This window comes from Cyprinodon tularosa, unplaced genomic scaffold (assembly GCF_016077235.1).
Source record: "Cyprinodon tularosa strain WSP-4 unplaced genomic scaffold, ASM1607723v1 ctg106, whole genome shotgun sequence".
NCBI lineage: Eukaryota > Metazoa > Chordata > Actinopteri > Cyprinodontiformes > Cyprinodontidae > Cyprinodon > Cyprinodon tularosa.
In genome coordinates this window covers 1073028-1091675 of record NW_024037849.1, presented here as the reverse complement: position 1 = coordinate 1091675, position 18648 = coordinate 1073028, and the positions used below count along the sequence as shown (strand labels likewise).

The 18648-nt window shown below is 35.2% G+C and overlaps 1 protein-coding gene across 2 annotated transcripts in view; it reads right to left on the bottom strand.

The window, feature by feature from the left end:
• The window catches only part of cdc14ab (cell division cycle 14Ab), a 36557-nt gene extending 20968 nt beyond the window's left edge, over nt 1–15589 (bottom strand). For both annotated transcript variants that reach the window (XM_038286639.1, XM_038286648.1), the window contains exons 1-5: nt 15157–15589; nt 11193–11283; nt 7522–7597; nt 4217–4309; nt 632–711 (exon numbers count right to left, since the gene is read on the bottom strand). In XM_038286639.1, coding sequence (XP_038142567.1) covers nt 632–711; nt 4217–4309; nt 7522–7597; nt 11193–11283; nt 15157–15202 — 386 coding nt within the window. In that variant the 5' untranslated portion in view covers nt 15203–15589. The remainder of the gene's footprint in view (nt 1–631; nt 712–4216; nt 4310–7521; nt 7598–11192; nt 11284–15156) is intronic.
• Between the last annotated feature and the right edge of the window lie 3059 nt (nt 15590–18648).

Sequence of the window (18648 nt, the reverse complement as noted above, 5' to 3'; positions counted from 1 at the left end):
AGCTGCTGGATCTGGTTTGCAGTGATGTAGTCAAGAGGATGACATTATGTCTCCATGTTTAAAAATAAACGATAAATGCAGCCCTGCAGATTAAACCATGACCGGTTCATTTCACACAACCCTGACCTCATATTAAATCCCTATTAAAGGAACAAAACCATAACTGCTATTAAAGGTTACCATTAGAATAGAGCTGCACAGCATATTTAATTTCAATATGATTGAGTGCTTTATCACAATAACACAATAATAAAAAGGACAAATAGAAAAACGCTATGATGATCCTTCTCTGCATGAGATTTAGCATATCAAGCCAATATAATATACATCAAGGTTTGAAGGAGGAAATAAATAAATAAAAACAAAGCATTAACTGGATAAATATCACAAACCATTGCAGAGTGTGAATGTATAACCACTTAAACATTACATCCAAACCACTGATGGTCCAAGTGGTCAGTTGTGTTTACAGCTCATTAAGGAGACATGATTGTTTGCTTTTTTTAGTAATTTTATAAATTTACTCATTGCAGCAGTGTGGGTATAATGATCGTAAGCAGGTATGAGTAACCATCATGGATTGGATGAAAAATAATGAGAAAAAAACATTTATAAAAAGGTTAGAACTGACCTGAAGGGCAGGTATGAGGCGTTGGATCCAGATATCAGGGCTCTGTAGGCTTCCTCTGGGGTTTTCTTCAGGTAAATTACCTGAAAAAAAAGGGAAAGATAATTAGATTTAGACAAACTTTATGGTCATTTTCTACACACAGAGTGTAAACAAAGCAAAATTTCATTTTGTACGTGGGGGATTCTGCCAAAAATCAAAGTTTCCTTTGCAATTTTATTTTAAAGTCCCTCTGCACTAATTCTGACATATACATGTTTGGCTCCATGACATTGAATGTTTTCTAGTCCAGAATCCATTGTCACAGGCCTTAATAGCTCTTATGCATAGATCTGTGTGCTAACTGCAGCACTAAAGGGCTGGAGTGAGAAAGTGTCTTCTTCTTATTAAATGTAACAAGACCAAAAACCAAAGTTGTGGATTATCAGATAGGTTTACTGGAAAAAAATTCAAAAAAAGTAATGAGTAAGGAGGAAGTTTAAGTTCTGAGGACAAAAACATAAATCCCTTAATAAGGGAAAACCCGAGTAAAAATAAAAGTATCTATGTTTCAAACTTCTGTGGAAATTTCATCTCTTAGATCATAAAAAACTCGTATTGTTGTGGATCTGACTGGTCTGATTGTGTCGGAGTCTGGAGCTGCTCCGGGGACACAATCACCTTTTGTTTCAGAGGCTGAACTGACATCAAATATTTAACGTGCAAAACACAGCAGGAGAGAGTCTGTGTCCGCCGGTTCCACCTACAAGGATCTGCTTATACCACATGTCCAGAAAGCTTCCAGAACTCTGCAGGTATTAGGAGTTTCAAGGAAATTAGGAGTGTAGAATAAATAGTCTAATAAAGCAGAATCAGATCCCTGAACATCCATTAAAACAGAAAGTTAAATGGTTCCTCTAAGATGTCAAAACATTGAATTTCTGACTGAGTCTTTTCTTCTACTTCTGAGAGGAACTTTGGATTTTCCCAGAAACATGGTCAAAAGTTTCCAAACAATCAGTGGAATAAATTCCTGTTGAAACAGAAAGAAACCTAGTTTTCAAACATTTTTGCTTCAGTACATCTATTTCTTAGTTTTCTCTACGGTATAACAGAAGCTATAAAATAAATGTGATCCATTTCACAGGTCTGTCTGAGAAATGCCTACAGCAAAGATTCATTGGTCAAAGTGCTGCGAATTCTATTCCAGGATTTATGTAGTTCACTTTGATAGAATGGGTTTAATGGGTCTAATTCTGAGCTGTTCTTTCTTTGGTGGTTATAAAATGTTGATCTTCCTTTACAGCCCACCTTTTATTTAAGGATAGACCTCAAGTTTTCAATGAGATCAAGGGATCTGTTCCTTGAGCCACTTATTTTATCACGTTGCTTTGTGACCTGATGAAGCATCATGTAGGAAAAAGTCCCACCTTTCCTGGAATATCAGGGAAAGTTACTTCTGAAAGATGTTTTGGTCCTGATCTTTATTCCTGTCACTGTTTTGAGAAAACCCAACACAAGAAGGGTGAACTTGTAGTCCTGCTCAACAGTTCCTTCTGTGTAAGGTCCTTTCTTTAGGTGCTCCAGACAACCTCAGAGGACTTCATTAGGGGGAAAAAACACCTCTGCATGCAGAAAGTCAGTCTGTCCTTTCTGTTTTTCCTGGAGACAGAGGCTGCCTTGCAACAATCTTGACAAAAAAACAGCGTCCAAAATCCAGAAATACTCCCACCTTCCTGCTGCGCGTCCTGAGCACGCGCTTGTTGTAAACGCAATCTTTTAATCTAAACCCCCCCTAATCCTGACATTTGCTGGACTTTCTTTGGCCCTGACACTTTCTTCACAACAGTTGAAATTCTCTTGATTAGGTGAACAGTTGATCATGGTGCCATCATAATAGTAGCCTCTGCAGCCCTTATATGATGACTGTGTGTGTTTGCCTTGGCAGTACCCAAGAAAAAAAGATGTCCAACACCCAGAAGGGCAGAGTGGTACCAGCTGGCCAGTCCCAATTTACACCTCTGAGCTAAACGATAGATCACTGAAGTGATAGTGGAGACACTGAGCAATGTTGTAATACTGCTTACAATACATTTGCAGTTCATCAGATTGCTATTCAGATTAACTATTCGTTAATTTAAATTGTCATATGTAAAAAACACAAAAAACCAAAACAAAACAAAGTTGTTAAATGTATATTACTATTTTTTTTGTTCTGAGTTTATAGTGAGTGTGTCAAACAAGCCAACACTAGGATGGTAGCAAATCTTGAGAAATCCGTTCTAACTTGATGCTGTGGTGGAAAAAATGAAGCTAGGAAGGAAATCTTGCTCAGGGCCTTGATAAGAGAATGGAGCGAAGATTTAAAGATCAAAGCCACTAGTGCCACAAAATTTACTTAGTGCATAAGGGTGCATACAGTAGGAAAACATTGGTATGGTCCAATTTAAACACCCTGTCCAATGACCCTGCATAATAATCCTACTATAAAAAAAAGATACAAAAACCTGTCATGTGAATGCACTGTATATACTGCATATATTTAATGCACCTTTTTCTTCCTTTGGCACCTTCTTCTTTGAGCTGACGTAATGAGTAAATTGCTCCACTGTGAGATCAATACAGTCAATCAATAAATCATTTTTTTTTTCTCTCATTTTAGAATTCATCAGTGTGGATTTGAGCTACGAGAGGCTCAGATCCCATGGCAGCTGTCAGACCCTGGACTCAGTGTCACAGATCTCTTTTACTGATGCAGCATAATGTTTTACTGTTGCTTAATAATGATTTTCCTTCGGTCTACAATATTACAGAGGCTGATTGTATAAATGGTCTACAGACAATAAAGGCAGATCTCTGCATCAGATTAAATAGTACTGGCACGCGTGTATATATTAAACCGGTTACAGAAACTTTAAAAAATGGCACAATTTTCTAAATATTTGCATTGAACCATGGTGAAAAAAAGAATGTATTCACATAATCCTCGTAATTGTGCAGTGCAGACTCATTAATAATGTTGAGACGGGTTTATAGACAATGGTGATAGTTGAACTTGCTCCTTCTGTTACAATGTTTTGCATGACTGCTTATTAATTTTTGTGTGCATTAAGAGAACATCAAGGCCTAATTAAGTTACTCAACTTCTAAAGCAGTTTGGTGCTTTGGAATGACTAAACCTTTCAACCACAACCTAAATGTGAATTTTCCCTGGATGGTTTCGTAATAGACGGTCGAACCAAAACGAATTAGCGCGCTAACCACAACCGTCTAAACTCCTGTTAATATGCACATAGATAGAAAGAAACATACAATTACTCTACTTGTGAGAATTAACACAAATCAGAAAGTATTCTATCATCTTTGGCAAAGAAATGCTTAATTCAACCAATTTTTTTCCAAGAAAATTTTTTACCCTTTTGGAAAGAGACAGTGGATCATTTTCCAAACTTCTTTAGAAACCTTATAAAATCATTAAGGTTCTTATTTTAATAGGTATTACTAAATACAATTAAAGGATTAAAAGTTTTTCGTTTTGTTATGGGAGATTAGATGTGCTAACATTACAAAACTTCAGACAAAGTGATCAGAGAGAGGAAATGGACTCACAGCGTAGCCTCCGATCAGCACAGCAGCATTGGACCGTTTCCTTTGGTCAAAGCTAGTGTAGTGAACAATTCGCTTCCTGGTCAGCGTGAATGACTGCAAAGAAACAAAAATGATCAAACTAATGAACATTAGTAGATAAACATATGGCTTAACTGATGTTCAATTAGCATTTTAATCCCCCCCTCCTCTTTGGCATTCATGTGTTAACAAATGACTAAGTCAAAGTTGATAATTTTAAGGCAGAACTAAAACTGCAGCTGCTGAATCAGAGAAAACACTGAGCTGCGGATTCTCACAGCAGTCTGTGAAACAATCAGCTGCCACAGTTTTCTTATTAGAGGCTGCCTGATGAACCTGGTAATCATTAAGCGTGAGAAACTTCCAGAACAACACTGCCAGAGTGCTCGTTCCATCCCATTATTCCCGTTTGTTGCACATGAGGAAGGGCCACGAACCAGAACGAGTATAATGGATCAACTCATACCTCTCAGAGCTTTAAATCTGGCCTCATAAAAAAAGGTTGAACAAATCAGTATAAACCATACATAGATTTATTAATCATTTTGTATTGCGAAATGTTAGAAAAGCCTTAATCAGGTGATATTACTTGAATAAATCAACACAAATCAATGCCTGTGGTGAAAGGAATGGCAAAATGCAAACATCCATGAATCTGGAAATTAAAACACTTGAAATGTAACTTATGAATCATAATAGTTATTTGTTCTCAAACATCTAGAGGCAATAATAATCCAAGAGTCCATTAAATGAGCATTTATTTATATACATGAACACAATCACACATCTTCATTCGTACAATTATTAGCCGTAGGCAACATGGCCACAATTTTGCAGAAATTATGTATATACCATTGATATTCACCTCCCCCTCCCCCCCTTCTTCAATCTTATATCTTGTTAAGAGGACCAGTTTGAACCTTTCCCTAAACAGTCTCCTGCTTGGAAATGCTTTATTTCAACTTCTATACTTTCACACCATTTACTCTTTCGTTCTTAGTAAGATTTAAAAATTTAGATTATTCCTGTAATTATACCCTCCCCTCAATCAACAAATAGTAATTGTATGCCATCTGGTAGCCATCTTTTTTTCTAGTTTTAAACATTATTTGTGAGGTTTGAAATTCTACCAGATCAAACTATTTGAGCAAACAGGAGTGAAAGATTAATGGAATAGTTTGATCATCATAGCGAGTGTTCTGAATAGGGCTGAAACAATTAATCGGATTATTTGTTAATAATCGTTTATTGAAGTAATCGTCAATAATCGATTAATCGCAAACTGGAGTGTAGAGACCCTAAAACGTGGCTTCAGATGACAGAGCATCCCACTTAGAGAAATAATTGTGTCAGAATTAAAATAAAAACCCTTTTGCTATCAGATTATTTGCTATCGAAAAAATAAACAACAGATTCATCGATTTGCAAAATAATTGTTAGTTGCAGCCCTAGTTATGAATTATCCTGATTCAGCAGCATTTCAGTGATGTCCTGAAGGTGTTACTCCAGACTCAGGTGTGGTAAAAATAGGTGAACAGTATAGAATGTGTAGTGCTTTCAATATTTAGAAAATACTTAACTAAAAATTGGGATGATTCTAGGTAGTTTAGTCTGAAAAAGGCTTCCAGCAGATCTTACATCAAATAATTACAGCCAAGATGTATTTAATTTACTTTTTCCACCTCTAAATCATCTATTGTGAATTTTACATCTATATATTCTTTATAATTTTTAAATAAACTTTGTTTTTTCAGATTTAAGGACAATTTGTTTTTGTTTTTTTAAAGCATTTTTTAGCTTATTTGTCTCTGGGGTGATTAAGCTCACAGAAAATATGAGTATCATCTACAAAGAAAAAATTAAACCCTTTTGAAACCTTACAAAATGTAGTTTATGTAGAGAATAAACACTGAGTCCCAGTGCTGTACCATGTGGGACATCAGAAGCAATTTCCAAGCATAATGACTGATTATCATCTGTTCTTGCATATTGTTGTCTGCTACTTCAACTCAGCTCCTCATCCACTCCAGAACCCCAACTCCTCACCCTGTACACCATAATACCCTGATTTCCTGATATAATGGGATCAAATGTTTAAAATTATTTTTAATCAGTGAAAGGAACAACTGTAATTTTCCTTTTTTAATCTAGGGCGTTGCTGACTCCCTCTATTAATACCAGGACTGTCAAAGTTGCAAATCTCTGATCTAAATTCATACTGACTTTAGTTAGTGTTTATCTAAAAAGTTTTCCAGTCAGTTAATAAAGAGTTTTCTAAATTATTGGAAAACTGGAAAAAAAAGAAAGAGGCCTATAGTTTTGTGAATTGTTGCCAATTTCTAGATTTGTGGAGCTGTATCACTTTCTGCAGTTTTAATTTTGTTTGGAAAGTCACCCGTTTGGTTGGCGTCACTGGATCTTTCATTTTCACATTTAACAACAGCTATGACTTTTCCTTCTTCCACTGCTTTCACTGACTTTGGATTTTTTTTTTTATATGGTAACTTGTTGCAGCTCTGTTATCCAGGATCAGGTATCTTCTGACAGTTTTGGGGTCACATACTAAACACCAGTTGATTTTTTTTTTCAATCACTAAAGACATATAATCAAAACCTTCACTGTTGAGTATAAAATATTGCTAATAATTTGTTGGGATATTTAATATATTCCTTTTTCATATATATATCTATATTATTCCCATCTAATAGCTTTCTGCTTTTGCTCCATCAGATCAAAGCCAAAAAACCAGCAGACAATCAGGGCTCAAACATGAAAACATAAAGCAAAAAGGCTGTGGGATGTCTTTGGGTCTAAATGGAAAAGTTCAAACCAAGAGCAAATCCAGAGAATGAGATCTTCACCTAGTCAGACTGGTGAAATGGGATCATCTGGAACCACACAGCAACAGTTTGGCCTTAGTCATTGGTAACTGATGCTGCTAAACCCAGATTATTTGTAAACTGGGAATGAATAGTAGCTTTATGTTGCGTGTCTAACTCGGGAGTACGCCACGTGAATCCAGACCATCCGGTCGGTGTGATGGGTGACAACAGTCAACTAGAGGAATCCAAGCACCATGGCAACAAACACAAACAAGGAGAAAGCATGTTTAATGGTGTGAATGAGGAGCTGATGAGCCAAAAGCAGGAGCAGCAGAGCGAGTCCTCATTATGGACGAGCAAACCTGCTGCGCTGTCTGAATGAATGGTTGCGTCATGTTTACATCTTTCCCGTTTTGCATTCAGGACATTCTTTCAGAGGGAGGATCAGCAGCAGAGAAACTCACCTTTAGCTTCTTGTTGAGCTTGCAGCAGTATCGGTACAACATGGCCAAGTTCAGAGGCCCAAAGTCTGCATAGAAACTGGAGAAACAGAAAAGAAGAATGGTTTAAAATAATCTGAGATCCTCAGATTGAAAGAAGTAAGAAAACAGGAAGTACAGCTGAGTGCCAAAGAGAGAAAGTCTCCCTTGAAATTCCAGAAATACTTCCTCTTATCTTAAGGTTTCATGATGCTGTGCTTCAGAATGATCTAAACATCCCCAACAGGTCCCTCCCAACTGGCTAGGCCTCTACACTCTCGACTGAAACTTCTGGTTGACAGTAAAATGAATTATTTTTCCCAAATAATTTATGACTTCTCCTTTTGTAGACCCCTTTTTTTTCCATCTGATGGCATATCAGGCAAAGTTTTATTGTATTTTTTTAAATTAAGAAACTATTTTAAGATTTTCTTACAGAAGATCATCCAAAGCAAAAGGAACACATGAAACCTTCAGCAGAACAATAAATCTGTTTGAATATAAAATAAAGAAAAGATTTTGTTTTATGTTTAACCCTAACCTTTGAACGTCTCAAATTAAGTCAAATATTTTGGTCATGTGTTGACAGACTGTCTGTCTGATGATGAAGACATTTACCGTCAGGTCCGAATGATATACGCTCAGGTAAATATCCTTTTCCGCAAGTTTGGATTCTGTTCTGATAAAGTGAAACTGCACTTGTTCAGATCATATTGCACATCACTGTATACGGCGCATTTGTGGTGCAACTTTAAAAAAGCCATTCTTCATAAGTTGAAGGTGGCTTATAGTGATGCACTAAGACTTTTGTTAAATAAGCCCAGATGGACCAGTGCCAGTTAATTGTTTGTATCTGTTAGTGTCAGGACTTTTGAGGCTGTTTTGAGAAAGCTTATGTATACATTTATTTGTCGTCTAAATGAGTCTAATAATATAATTATTTTACTGATGACCAATGTCAAATATAGTGCAGTTAAATACTCATCTGTGCTTTGGAGACATTGGTATAATTGCCTCCTGAATGGTTAGGCACCTTCTCTGTTGTAATCTTATTCTTTTTATTCTTAGTGTATCTGTTTTCTTTTAATGTATATTGGACCTTGAGTCTGTAATAATAAATCAATCTTTGGCTACCAAAAAACATAAAACCAACTAAACAGATTCCTTATACTGAACTTTGGGTCAGAAGGATCACAGCTTAAAAGAAAAACTGCAGGGTCCAGTTTAACAGCAGCTTTACTCTCACATACCGGACTGATGTCAAATTTTACTGAGGGGACAAAAAGTTGGATAAAGGAGGATCAAATACCCAAAGCTACCAAGTCTCCTGCTGTAACAAAAACATAGAAATAAAAAAATAACTTGCTTCATATAAGAAAAAAAAAAAAAGATTTTTCATCCAAGTGTTTTGAATGAAAAAATAAAAAATAAAACCTGAAAATTAAACTCAGACCATTTCGTACCAATTGATTTTTTTTTTCTCCCTTATGCTTTATAAAAAACTAACTTACTTTAAAAACCAGATTCACCATTTGAAGATCTTTGATTTTAAACTACATTTAAAGTGCACCTAGATTCAAACTGTAATGCATGCTTGTAAGATGAGTCTGCAGGCGCTGCCGCTGTAAACAATGGAAATAAGACAAAATATTTGCAGCTAGTGGTGTTACGTAATAAGGTAGGTGAACAGTTTTGAATACATACAACCAACAATAAGTAATGACGGGACGTTCCTCTGAACTACAGAAGCCCAAAAGTGGAATTTTGGCCTAGTGGTTAGAGCAGTGCGCTTGTGCTTTGAGAAGGTTGCAAGTACCAAATTTGATCCCCCTCAGCCTCCACTCTGGGTTCCTGATCAAAGCCGAACCCCACACTGCTCCCCAGGCGCCACACAATGGTAGCCCACTGCTCCCCAAGGGGATGGGTTAAATGCAGAGAGTGAATTTCCCCATTGTGTGGATAGTTTCTGGGGGTATCTTTTTTAGACATAGAGGTTAAGACGAAAAAAAAAAAAGAAAGAAAAAAGAAAAACTAGAAAAGCTGAATCTACCCCCACTGAACGCTTTAAGTTGGCTTGTCCCCACACAGAAAGCTAGAGAGACTTGCAGCTAGATCCTCGAATGCAAATAAAAGTGAGCAATGCTGCAAAATTGGACTCTACAAAAGTAAGCTTTCAAAAGTTGAAACATCTACAAGTTATTGCAAATAAAAATCAATATTGCAACATTGGTTAATAATTGCAATTACTACTTGTGCAAAATTGTGCGTGTCCTAATACCAACTCATCAAGAGTTTAGACATCTTCCAGCAGTTATTGTTGTATATGGGAAGAAGAAATTATTCTAAGCTTTCTGAAAGCTTAGAATAAGCAACAAAAAAGACAAATGGCAACTGGACTTCTGTGCTTTCATGGAGGTATTGCTTCAGCTTTGAACCCTAACACTAAAAGATGAAGAAGGGTGGGGCCAGTGACTCCAACCATGTTCAGATCTAAAGAAGCCTCACAAATAAAATTTGAAACATCTCTAAGTAGCAAGAGAACAAGTCCAGTTGCCTCTAATTGAAGCGATCAAGATTTTCATGTCTTGGACGACTAAAGATCAACACAAATGGTCTCCAAAATATGACAATTTGCTGCTCCTATAAGGGTTTTGTCTTGATTTTAATAAGAGATCAACTGATACAGAGTTACTAAGGTCATTACCAGTACATTCATTGATTTTTCTTCTTCCAATTCAATGATTGATTGATTGATTGTATTGATTTCACAGTGGAGAAATGTACTCATTACATCAGCTCAAATAGTCAAAGAAGATGAATGTGCCAAAGGAAGAAAAAGGTGCATGGGGATATATAAAGTATATATTTTTTTCTTTTTTAAATAGTGAGATCATTATACAGGGTTATTTTAGAGGGTGTTTACGGGTATATACACACACACACACACACACACCCACCCACACACAGTTATTGTGCTGGATGTCAAATATAGAGAAACAGGTTATTACACAGGGTATCAAATAGTCCATTGCACATAATAAAAATGGCAAGGTGATAAAAATATTAGAAAAGCCTCAGTTTAAAAAGGATACCTCTATTTAAAAAATGACACAAAACATTAACAATGACAGTAAATGTAGTGAGCAGCAACGCCTGCGCTTCATGTGATCTTTCGGTACAGCTGCTAAGTACACAGGGTGCAAATGTCAGTGTCTTAACGGATGCAGAATAATTCAAATCTTCTTAAAAATGGAAAACAGAAGGGACAACACAAAGTATTCATCTTTTACAAACTGTGCTTTTAAATTAATTAGACTTTAAATAGAACCACCAGCATCAAATGTCATCACTGAAGACTTGGGTGCATCTAGTTATAAAACTCTACTAAATAAAAAAAGAATGTGCCATATCCTGCTCATGTACATTCTATGAATATTTTTTTGCATGTACAAACTATAAAAAAGTGACAAATTATTTATTTATATTTATATTTATATATATATATATATATATATATATATATATATAGATATATAGATATATAGATATATATATATATATATATATACACACACTTTATTACAAATGTGTTTTTAGTGTACCGTTTAGCTGGAAAGAATGTTTTTTCCCTGTTAAATACAGCAGATGAAACTTACTTTTCATAGGTGAACTCATCATCGGTGCAGAAGTAGTGGGTGTTGGCGGTGCTTTTGGGTTTGCTGCGTAATGTGGCAAAGTAAAGCCGGTCTAAGGATAAATAAAACAGAAAACATATAAGGATATAATCTAATTAAATCATGAATTTCATTTTTTGTTTAAATAAGCAATTGCATGTAACAAGGAGGAGTTAGAAGAAGGGAAGTATAACTATTCAGTTAGGGAGGTGGTTTTGTTGCTTATTTTCTCTTTTGTGATAAATAGCTGAGAAGTGTAAGAACATTCCTTCACTGGCTCAATGGGAGAGACTCTGCTGTTTTGATTGTCAATGCAGCTCCCAATCTGTATACAAACTCCCCTTTAAAAAGAGATTGACCAATATCCATCCATCCATTCATATTTTTTTTTTTTAAGGCCAATGCAGATTATATTAACATGTCTTATTTGGAGCAATTTTTAGAGCCATATTTTTTCTCCTACCCATTTACACGATAAAACACAATTCTAGCAAATGTTGCATAAGTCTAAATTTAAACAGAAAATAAGTATAAATAATAATAAAAATAATAATAAATAATAATTAACAAATCAAAGAAAGCTTTATTAATGTAAAGTAAATGGAGATAGTGGCAATGCATGTGCTTCAAATGATCTAAAGGTAAGGCTGCTGAATTTAATAAAAAATCTACAAACACATGCACGTATCAGCCCGATACAAGAAAAACAACAAAAATCCCTCAACATTGCCAAAAACATTGGCCAGCCAATGTATTGGTCTGCTTAAAATGGTTTGAGCATTTGAGAGTCCAGCAGCAGGATGAGCAATTTCACATGATGATGCTTTTTATTTTCTTCTCCACAACCTTACAGGCTGGCGTTACAAAGCTGAATAGGGTTCAGGCAGGAGAGGTTATAAAAACAACACCAGTGTTACAATGACATGTTTCCTTAATTGAATCATACAACCCTAATACCAGTTTCTACCACTAAACATGTTTGAACACATGTTCATAACCATTCTTTTTCTTTTGGAAGTTAGGAATAAAAATTAAATGAGAAAATAAATGTTAATAGAAATGAATTCCTTTGACCATAGTGCCACATCATTATGTGAACTGTAATAGTTCATCAACTCAAAATATTCAAGTTGAAGTTCATCCAACAGGCGAGACTTCACTTCAGGAAAGCAGCACTTTAGATATTTTACATCCCATTAGATCGAAGAGCAAACACTGATTGAGCAGACAACTACGACGAGAATACAAAATATATAGCATACCCAAAAACCAACACAACCTTAATAAGTCTAACATCATTCTTAACTGGGACATTTTCACACCAAATGAAATCAGTCGATGAATCCACTGTACAGGAATGGGGACACACGTAATATGACCAAATATACCAGCAGCCTTACTTTTCCCATTCTTGAAGATGGTGGGGAAAAAATATTCCTTCAGATGAATTAAGAATTAGATCTAATTCCTTGGCATTTATAAAGCTATTAGATCAGACAAAACAAAAATAAAAATAAAATACTAGAAATAATATCCAACATGTTTCTATATCAAAGTTTTATTCAAAGTTAGCTAGGGCCGAAACTATTAATCATAATTAATTCTTTATTGAATCACCAACTAACCAACATATGAATCAACTAATTTTTTAATCAAATAATCATTAACTCGAGTACAGAGACTCTAAAACATGCCTTAAGCTGACAGAGCATCCCACTTAGAGCAGTAATTATACCAAAATTGTAAAAAAAAAATAAAATAAAAATAATTAATCATTTTGCACTTAAGAGTAAAAAAAAAACCTTTTTCATATTTTAATAGGCTCTATCCAGAAATCCTCAATGGAAGTTTTAGTTTCACCTGGTTTTAATCTGTAAAAATTCCCTTTAACTAACCTTTTGTCAGCCGATTATTAATAATAAAAAAAAAATAAATAAATAAAATAACAAAAAAAATATCAAAAGATTCATCAATTACCAGAATTAGCTGCAGTCCTAAAGTTAGCTTGGTTGCATTTTCTTCAGGGATGCACGGATATAAATTTAGATCAATATTGACATTATGGCCAATATTAAAGATTTCTCTGTGAAATAAAAAATCAACCATGTTGGGGTGCCGACATTGCTTCGCTGCTGTAGTTTAACAGCCACATTTGTGCGCTGCATTACTATCAAGGCCACATGACGAACAGCTGGCAGTTAGATGGAAATAAACATAGCTCGTCAATATCGCCCCAGTTTTACTCATCGAACCAACGCAAATGTGTTTAAAAATGACCATCATTGGCCGATACTCATGTTAAAACTATATCATTGTATATTTTAAATTTTATTACTTTGTATTATTTAATTATATACAAGTAGTAATTATTTATATAAAAATTATTAATTATTATAATTATTATTAATTATTTATTATTAGCCAGTTCTTACATAAAATCACTTCTATGCTGTATTAGACAAAAATGTCACCAAGTGTACTACAGGCTGAATACTTGATAGTCGTATAATAAACTTAATAAATGAACATTTACTATAAATTTGCAATATTTATGCCCTCCTAAAATAAATAATGAGTATATTAATATATTCTAAGACAGCATTTACTGTATTCAATCATGATTTCCCAGTTAGATGTTTGAAAAAGTATGACATTCGAGAGGAGGCTGTGTTTGTACAAATAGAGAAAACTAGATCTAAATGTTAGAAGTTATTTGTGGTGTCCCATAGGGTTCAGTATTAGGCCAAAATACGATTTATTTTGTATATCCATTATACATATAAAGTAGGATTGATTAATTCATATTTATGGATGCCATCAGCTGCTTGCTTTGAAAATGTTATATTTTTATTGTTTGCAGTGAAACATGATTATTTTACAGCATTTTTCAAAGCTTAGCTTTCGTTGTTCTTTAAATAAAGTTCACTTTGCAGAGGGGATGATGGAGATAAAAGCTAGTTTTTGACTGAAAAACCAAGAAAAAGCTTAAAAATTAAACAGAAAAAAAAATCTTACAGCTTAGAAACATATATTGGATCATGGCTCAACTCATAATAATAATAATATAAACTGAACTTTATTGATCTCACATTGGAGAAATTACCTCTATATTTTTTAACTCTGTCACTTATCATTTTTATCCACGTTTTTACGGTCCACATTTGTGTGACCACTTTTGCGATAATTTTTGTTGCTGCTGTGACACCATAATTTCTCCATTGTGGGACAATAAAGGGATTTTCCATTCTATTTTCTATTCTAAAAAAGTGTTTTGCATGTCGATCTGTTTAATTCTATCTTTCTTTTAATGAATAAAATACAATTTGATTAAACAGCTATTTAATTTCAATGCATTCAGATTATGGAATCAAATAAGACAAAAAAAAAAGAATACCACGTAAAAAAAATATATTACTAAAAGCAGCATTAGCAGATTTTAAGTATTGTAGAAGTTCTTATACCACCTTGGTTCTATAAATTTAATAAAATCCTGTTCGTTGTTAATTAAATCAAACTAATCACCATAGTTCAGGTTTTCTACATCTTTCAGTGGTGAAAACTGGCAGTAAAAAGTTCCTATTATAACTAACCAGAGACAGAAATGTTAAAAGATATTAAACAAGAACTCTGAAAGCTGACAGAAGAACATCCACCTGATCTAAAGTTACTTATAATGGTTTAATTTCCTCAGATCTTTAAAACATATATACTATCAATATAATTAAAAAGTAGAAGTCAACAAAAAAATAAAAATATTAAAATTGATATTATATAAAGCATGTTAAAATTTTTAAATCAAATGTTTAGTTCGATACGACAACTTCAAAACGTTGCAAACAATATTTAAAGTTTCTCAAAATAAGGTTTATTCTATTTTAATCTTTGTCATCAAGTTCTGTTAAATCTAACCTTTATTTATTTTTATGTTTCTAAACATAATAGTTACCTTTAATAAACTCTGCCGCTTCCTTGGACTCGGCCTCTTCCGCCATCCCGAACAGGGCAGACGGTACCAGAGTGCTTCACACCCTTCACGGTCTTGGGTCAAGTCTTAAATCCCGCACTTGTTTGGGTCTCGTCAAAAGCTCCAGAAAGGGTTCCGTCTAACTCCTGGACAGCTTCAGAAACTTTTTAAACTGCTAGCAGCTCGTTAGCCCTTGCGTGGCTAAGAGCGGTTGGGACACAGACTAAAAAGTTGAAAACCTTCCTTCTCGGTTGCCCATCACTTATTGTAGCGTCTTCTTACTCGTTGCGGGTTTATTTCCATTGTTAGTTTTGTTTTGTTTCTCCTCCATTAATCAGATGAATGTTCGCGGGTTAGCATATTAGCTAGTTAGAGCTCCGAAAGCTTGAAGAGTCTGAAACTCTGATTGACTAAATCCCTCCTTAAGTCACGTTACCATAACAACGATAGCAGCTCTAAGGGAACCCGTAGCCAATCAGTGAACAGAACACTTTGTGCCGCGTTCAGGGTCCATTGGGAAACAGTCAACGAATGAAAAACAGGAATCCCTAAACTAAAAGATTTTAAAGCAAATGAAACCAGTTTTATTAAAATATACTTTTTTTAACAACAAACTAATGAGTTCATTAATTTGTACAGTTCTGAACTGAAGCTTTTATTTTAAGTAAACCATATGTAGGCCTATGGAGTGCCAGTGTTTGTTGCCCATTGTAGGACAATAAAGGGATTTTGCTGATGAAGGTTCTCAGTCATCCAGGTCATAATCATTCCGTAAAAACTTAAATCCGCAGTGAGTTTGAACTCACTGCGGATCCAGACATTTGAATTGAGACGTCTTCAAATCTTGGAAACCAAGTCCAGTGGATATTTTTTGAATAATTTTTATGGAATAAAGGGATTTTTCATTCTATTCTATGTTATAAACCACTAGCTCTGTTGGAATTTATCACTAAAGAGAAAAAAAAAAAAAAAAAAAAAACTCCAAGCATTCCAACAAATAATTCACTTACGTTCTGTAATATTGTTACAATTTTCAGCATAACAAAGTGTCATTTTATAAAGGGAAATCTCAGATTATATCCACAAAAGGTTATTTTTTCACTACTTTATCAAAGTATAGATAACTTGCAAACACTATAATTTTAAGGAATTTATGTCCATTTTAAGGATTAGGGCAGCAGCTTACCCCGTAGCAAATAAAAACCCAAAATTCAACTCTCAGGAAAATTAAAACATTGTATCCAACCCACAAAAATTTATTCATAAAAGCCTAAATGGTATGCTTTCATAGTGAAGACAACTGATTTAACATTTTTCCAACAGACAGCTAAAACTCCCAAAAGGTAGCATAAGTAATAAAAGCTGGCTTTTGACATGGGGCTGTACACAAACATAAATAAAAATTACCAGGGATAACCAAAGGTTGTAGGATCTATGAAGCAAAGAATGCAGCTAAAGTCAGAGCTTAAAAACCCAAACCCTTTAGATATATCCATATAGGTCACAATTGTCACCCTAACGGTGTTTAGCTACTCCTAAGACAGCACCAATAACATAATTCATTGGCTAAAGGGGGAAAAGAAGCAGAAAATGCAGCTTGACAATCCAGTCCTTTTTACATACGGTATACACTTATGGATACTGCAGTTTATTTTAAAATTTTACATTTCATTTGGAAATCAAGTCTGAGGTAATTGATTCTGGAACCTATTCAGGGTGTACTCTGCCTCACACCCATAAACAGCTGGAGATGAGCACCAGCATCCCTCACAACCCTGCTTGGGATAAGCGTGATGGAAAATGGATGGACTTGGTTCTGGCCCATGCTGCCAAAAGTATGTATCTAATCCTGGTCCAATGACTGTGGTGGTACTGTGTCGATTGGCCAGGAATCTGGCCTGACCTGAACCCAATAGAGAAATTATTTAAGAAATTAAGTATTGTTCAACGGAAGATGGTAGACACCAGGTACAGCAACGCAGACAACCTGAAGGGAGCTAACAGAGCAACCCGGGCTTCCACTTGACTCAGCACGTACACATAGTCCTGCATTGATACAGTAATTCATGCAACAGGAAATCCAACCAAGCATTGAGTGACATCAAGATTTTCATTTGGTCCAAATTTCTATATTAAAATACATCTTTTAATGTTTTACTAAATAATTCAGCTTAGCTGCAAGCAACCATCAACAAAACAACAAAACTGTAATTAACGGTAGATGACTTATTTTACTAATTCTATTACTGATAGATGCATTTTTTAACAATATTTAATAATAAACTGCACGTGAAGCTTTAAGGACCAAATTATTCCATAAAATATCCTTATGCTTCTTAAACTGGACTAAAAATAAAGTATGAATGGTCTGAGTATATGTTCCTTCCATATGGTTTAAAAATAGAATTGTGATTTTGATCCAAATAATTTTTATGTAGGTCATGATTTCAAAACATATTTGATCTAAATTTTAGAAATGCATCTGTAATAAAGCCATAAAAGATCTTTTCATCTATCTCCATCGAAAGCTACTTTATTTGAATGTCTGCAGCTTCTGCTGTTCTGTAATAGCAGTCCTTCAGCTCAGATGGTTTTCACAGGGACATCGAGAGGAGCTGAAGGATATTGCACAAATCATAAGAGCCGAGATGTTCAGACTGCTCCAGCATTCATCTTCTTGATAAAAAAAAATAAAATAAAAAAACTTTCATTTTTGGAGAAAAAAAAACCCCAAACATGTTTGATAGAAATTAAATAGATTTGATTATGAAATTAAAAACTTGCTGATCTTGACAGAAACAAAATCTCTGATTTGCATGTTTTAATGTTTCAATATCCACAAAGGTTTGCAGTTATCAGCAAGGGGGAAAAAAATATGACTTGCCTGCAATCAGTGAAATCCAGACACAGTATGGTGCCGGTGCTAAACCAGGAGCTGGTCCAGGTCCTGCCGTAGGCTGGGGAATCCGGGGTTCATCGTAGTGCCTCCTCCAGGGCCACGTCTCCGCCATGCTACAAGACAGCAAGTGAACTGCGAGGACACTGAGCGCGGCAGGTGTCAGGTGACCCGGATCGGGTTACAGACGGTTCCGGAGGGGACAGAGGTGTGAGCTTACAGCATCCTCAGGTTTCGACACACATTCTGGTCAAAGCATGGCTCCAAGCAGCTCACCTGCAGCAGGTGGGTTAAGGAGCTCAGAGTCAACACGACACCACACTGCTGACGCCACGGAAACAAGGCGGGGCGACGTAGGAAGTACTGGTCCTGATCCAACATCTGCAGTCTGGAAAAGGTCCCCTTTTTGTTTGGTTTTTCTACCCCCATATTGAGCAGACTACAATGCTCAGCTGTACAAGAATTGGACATATCCAAAAACATACCTTAAACAAATAACTGCCAAAAAACAGATGTAAGGCTAATCTAATCAGAGCTTTATTTAAATTACCCAAAAGAAAAGAAAAAAAAAACATCTT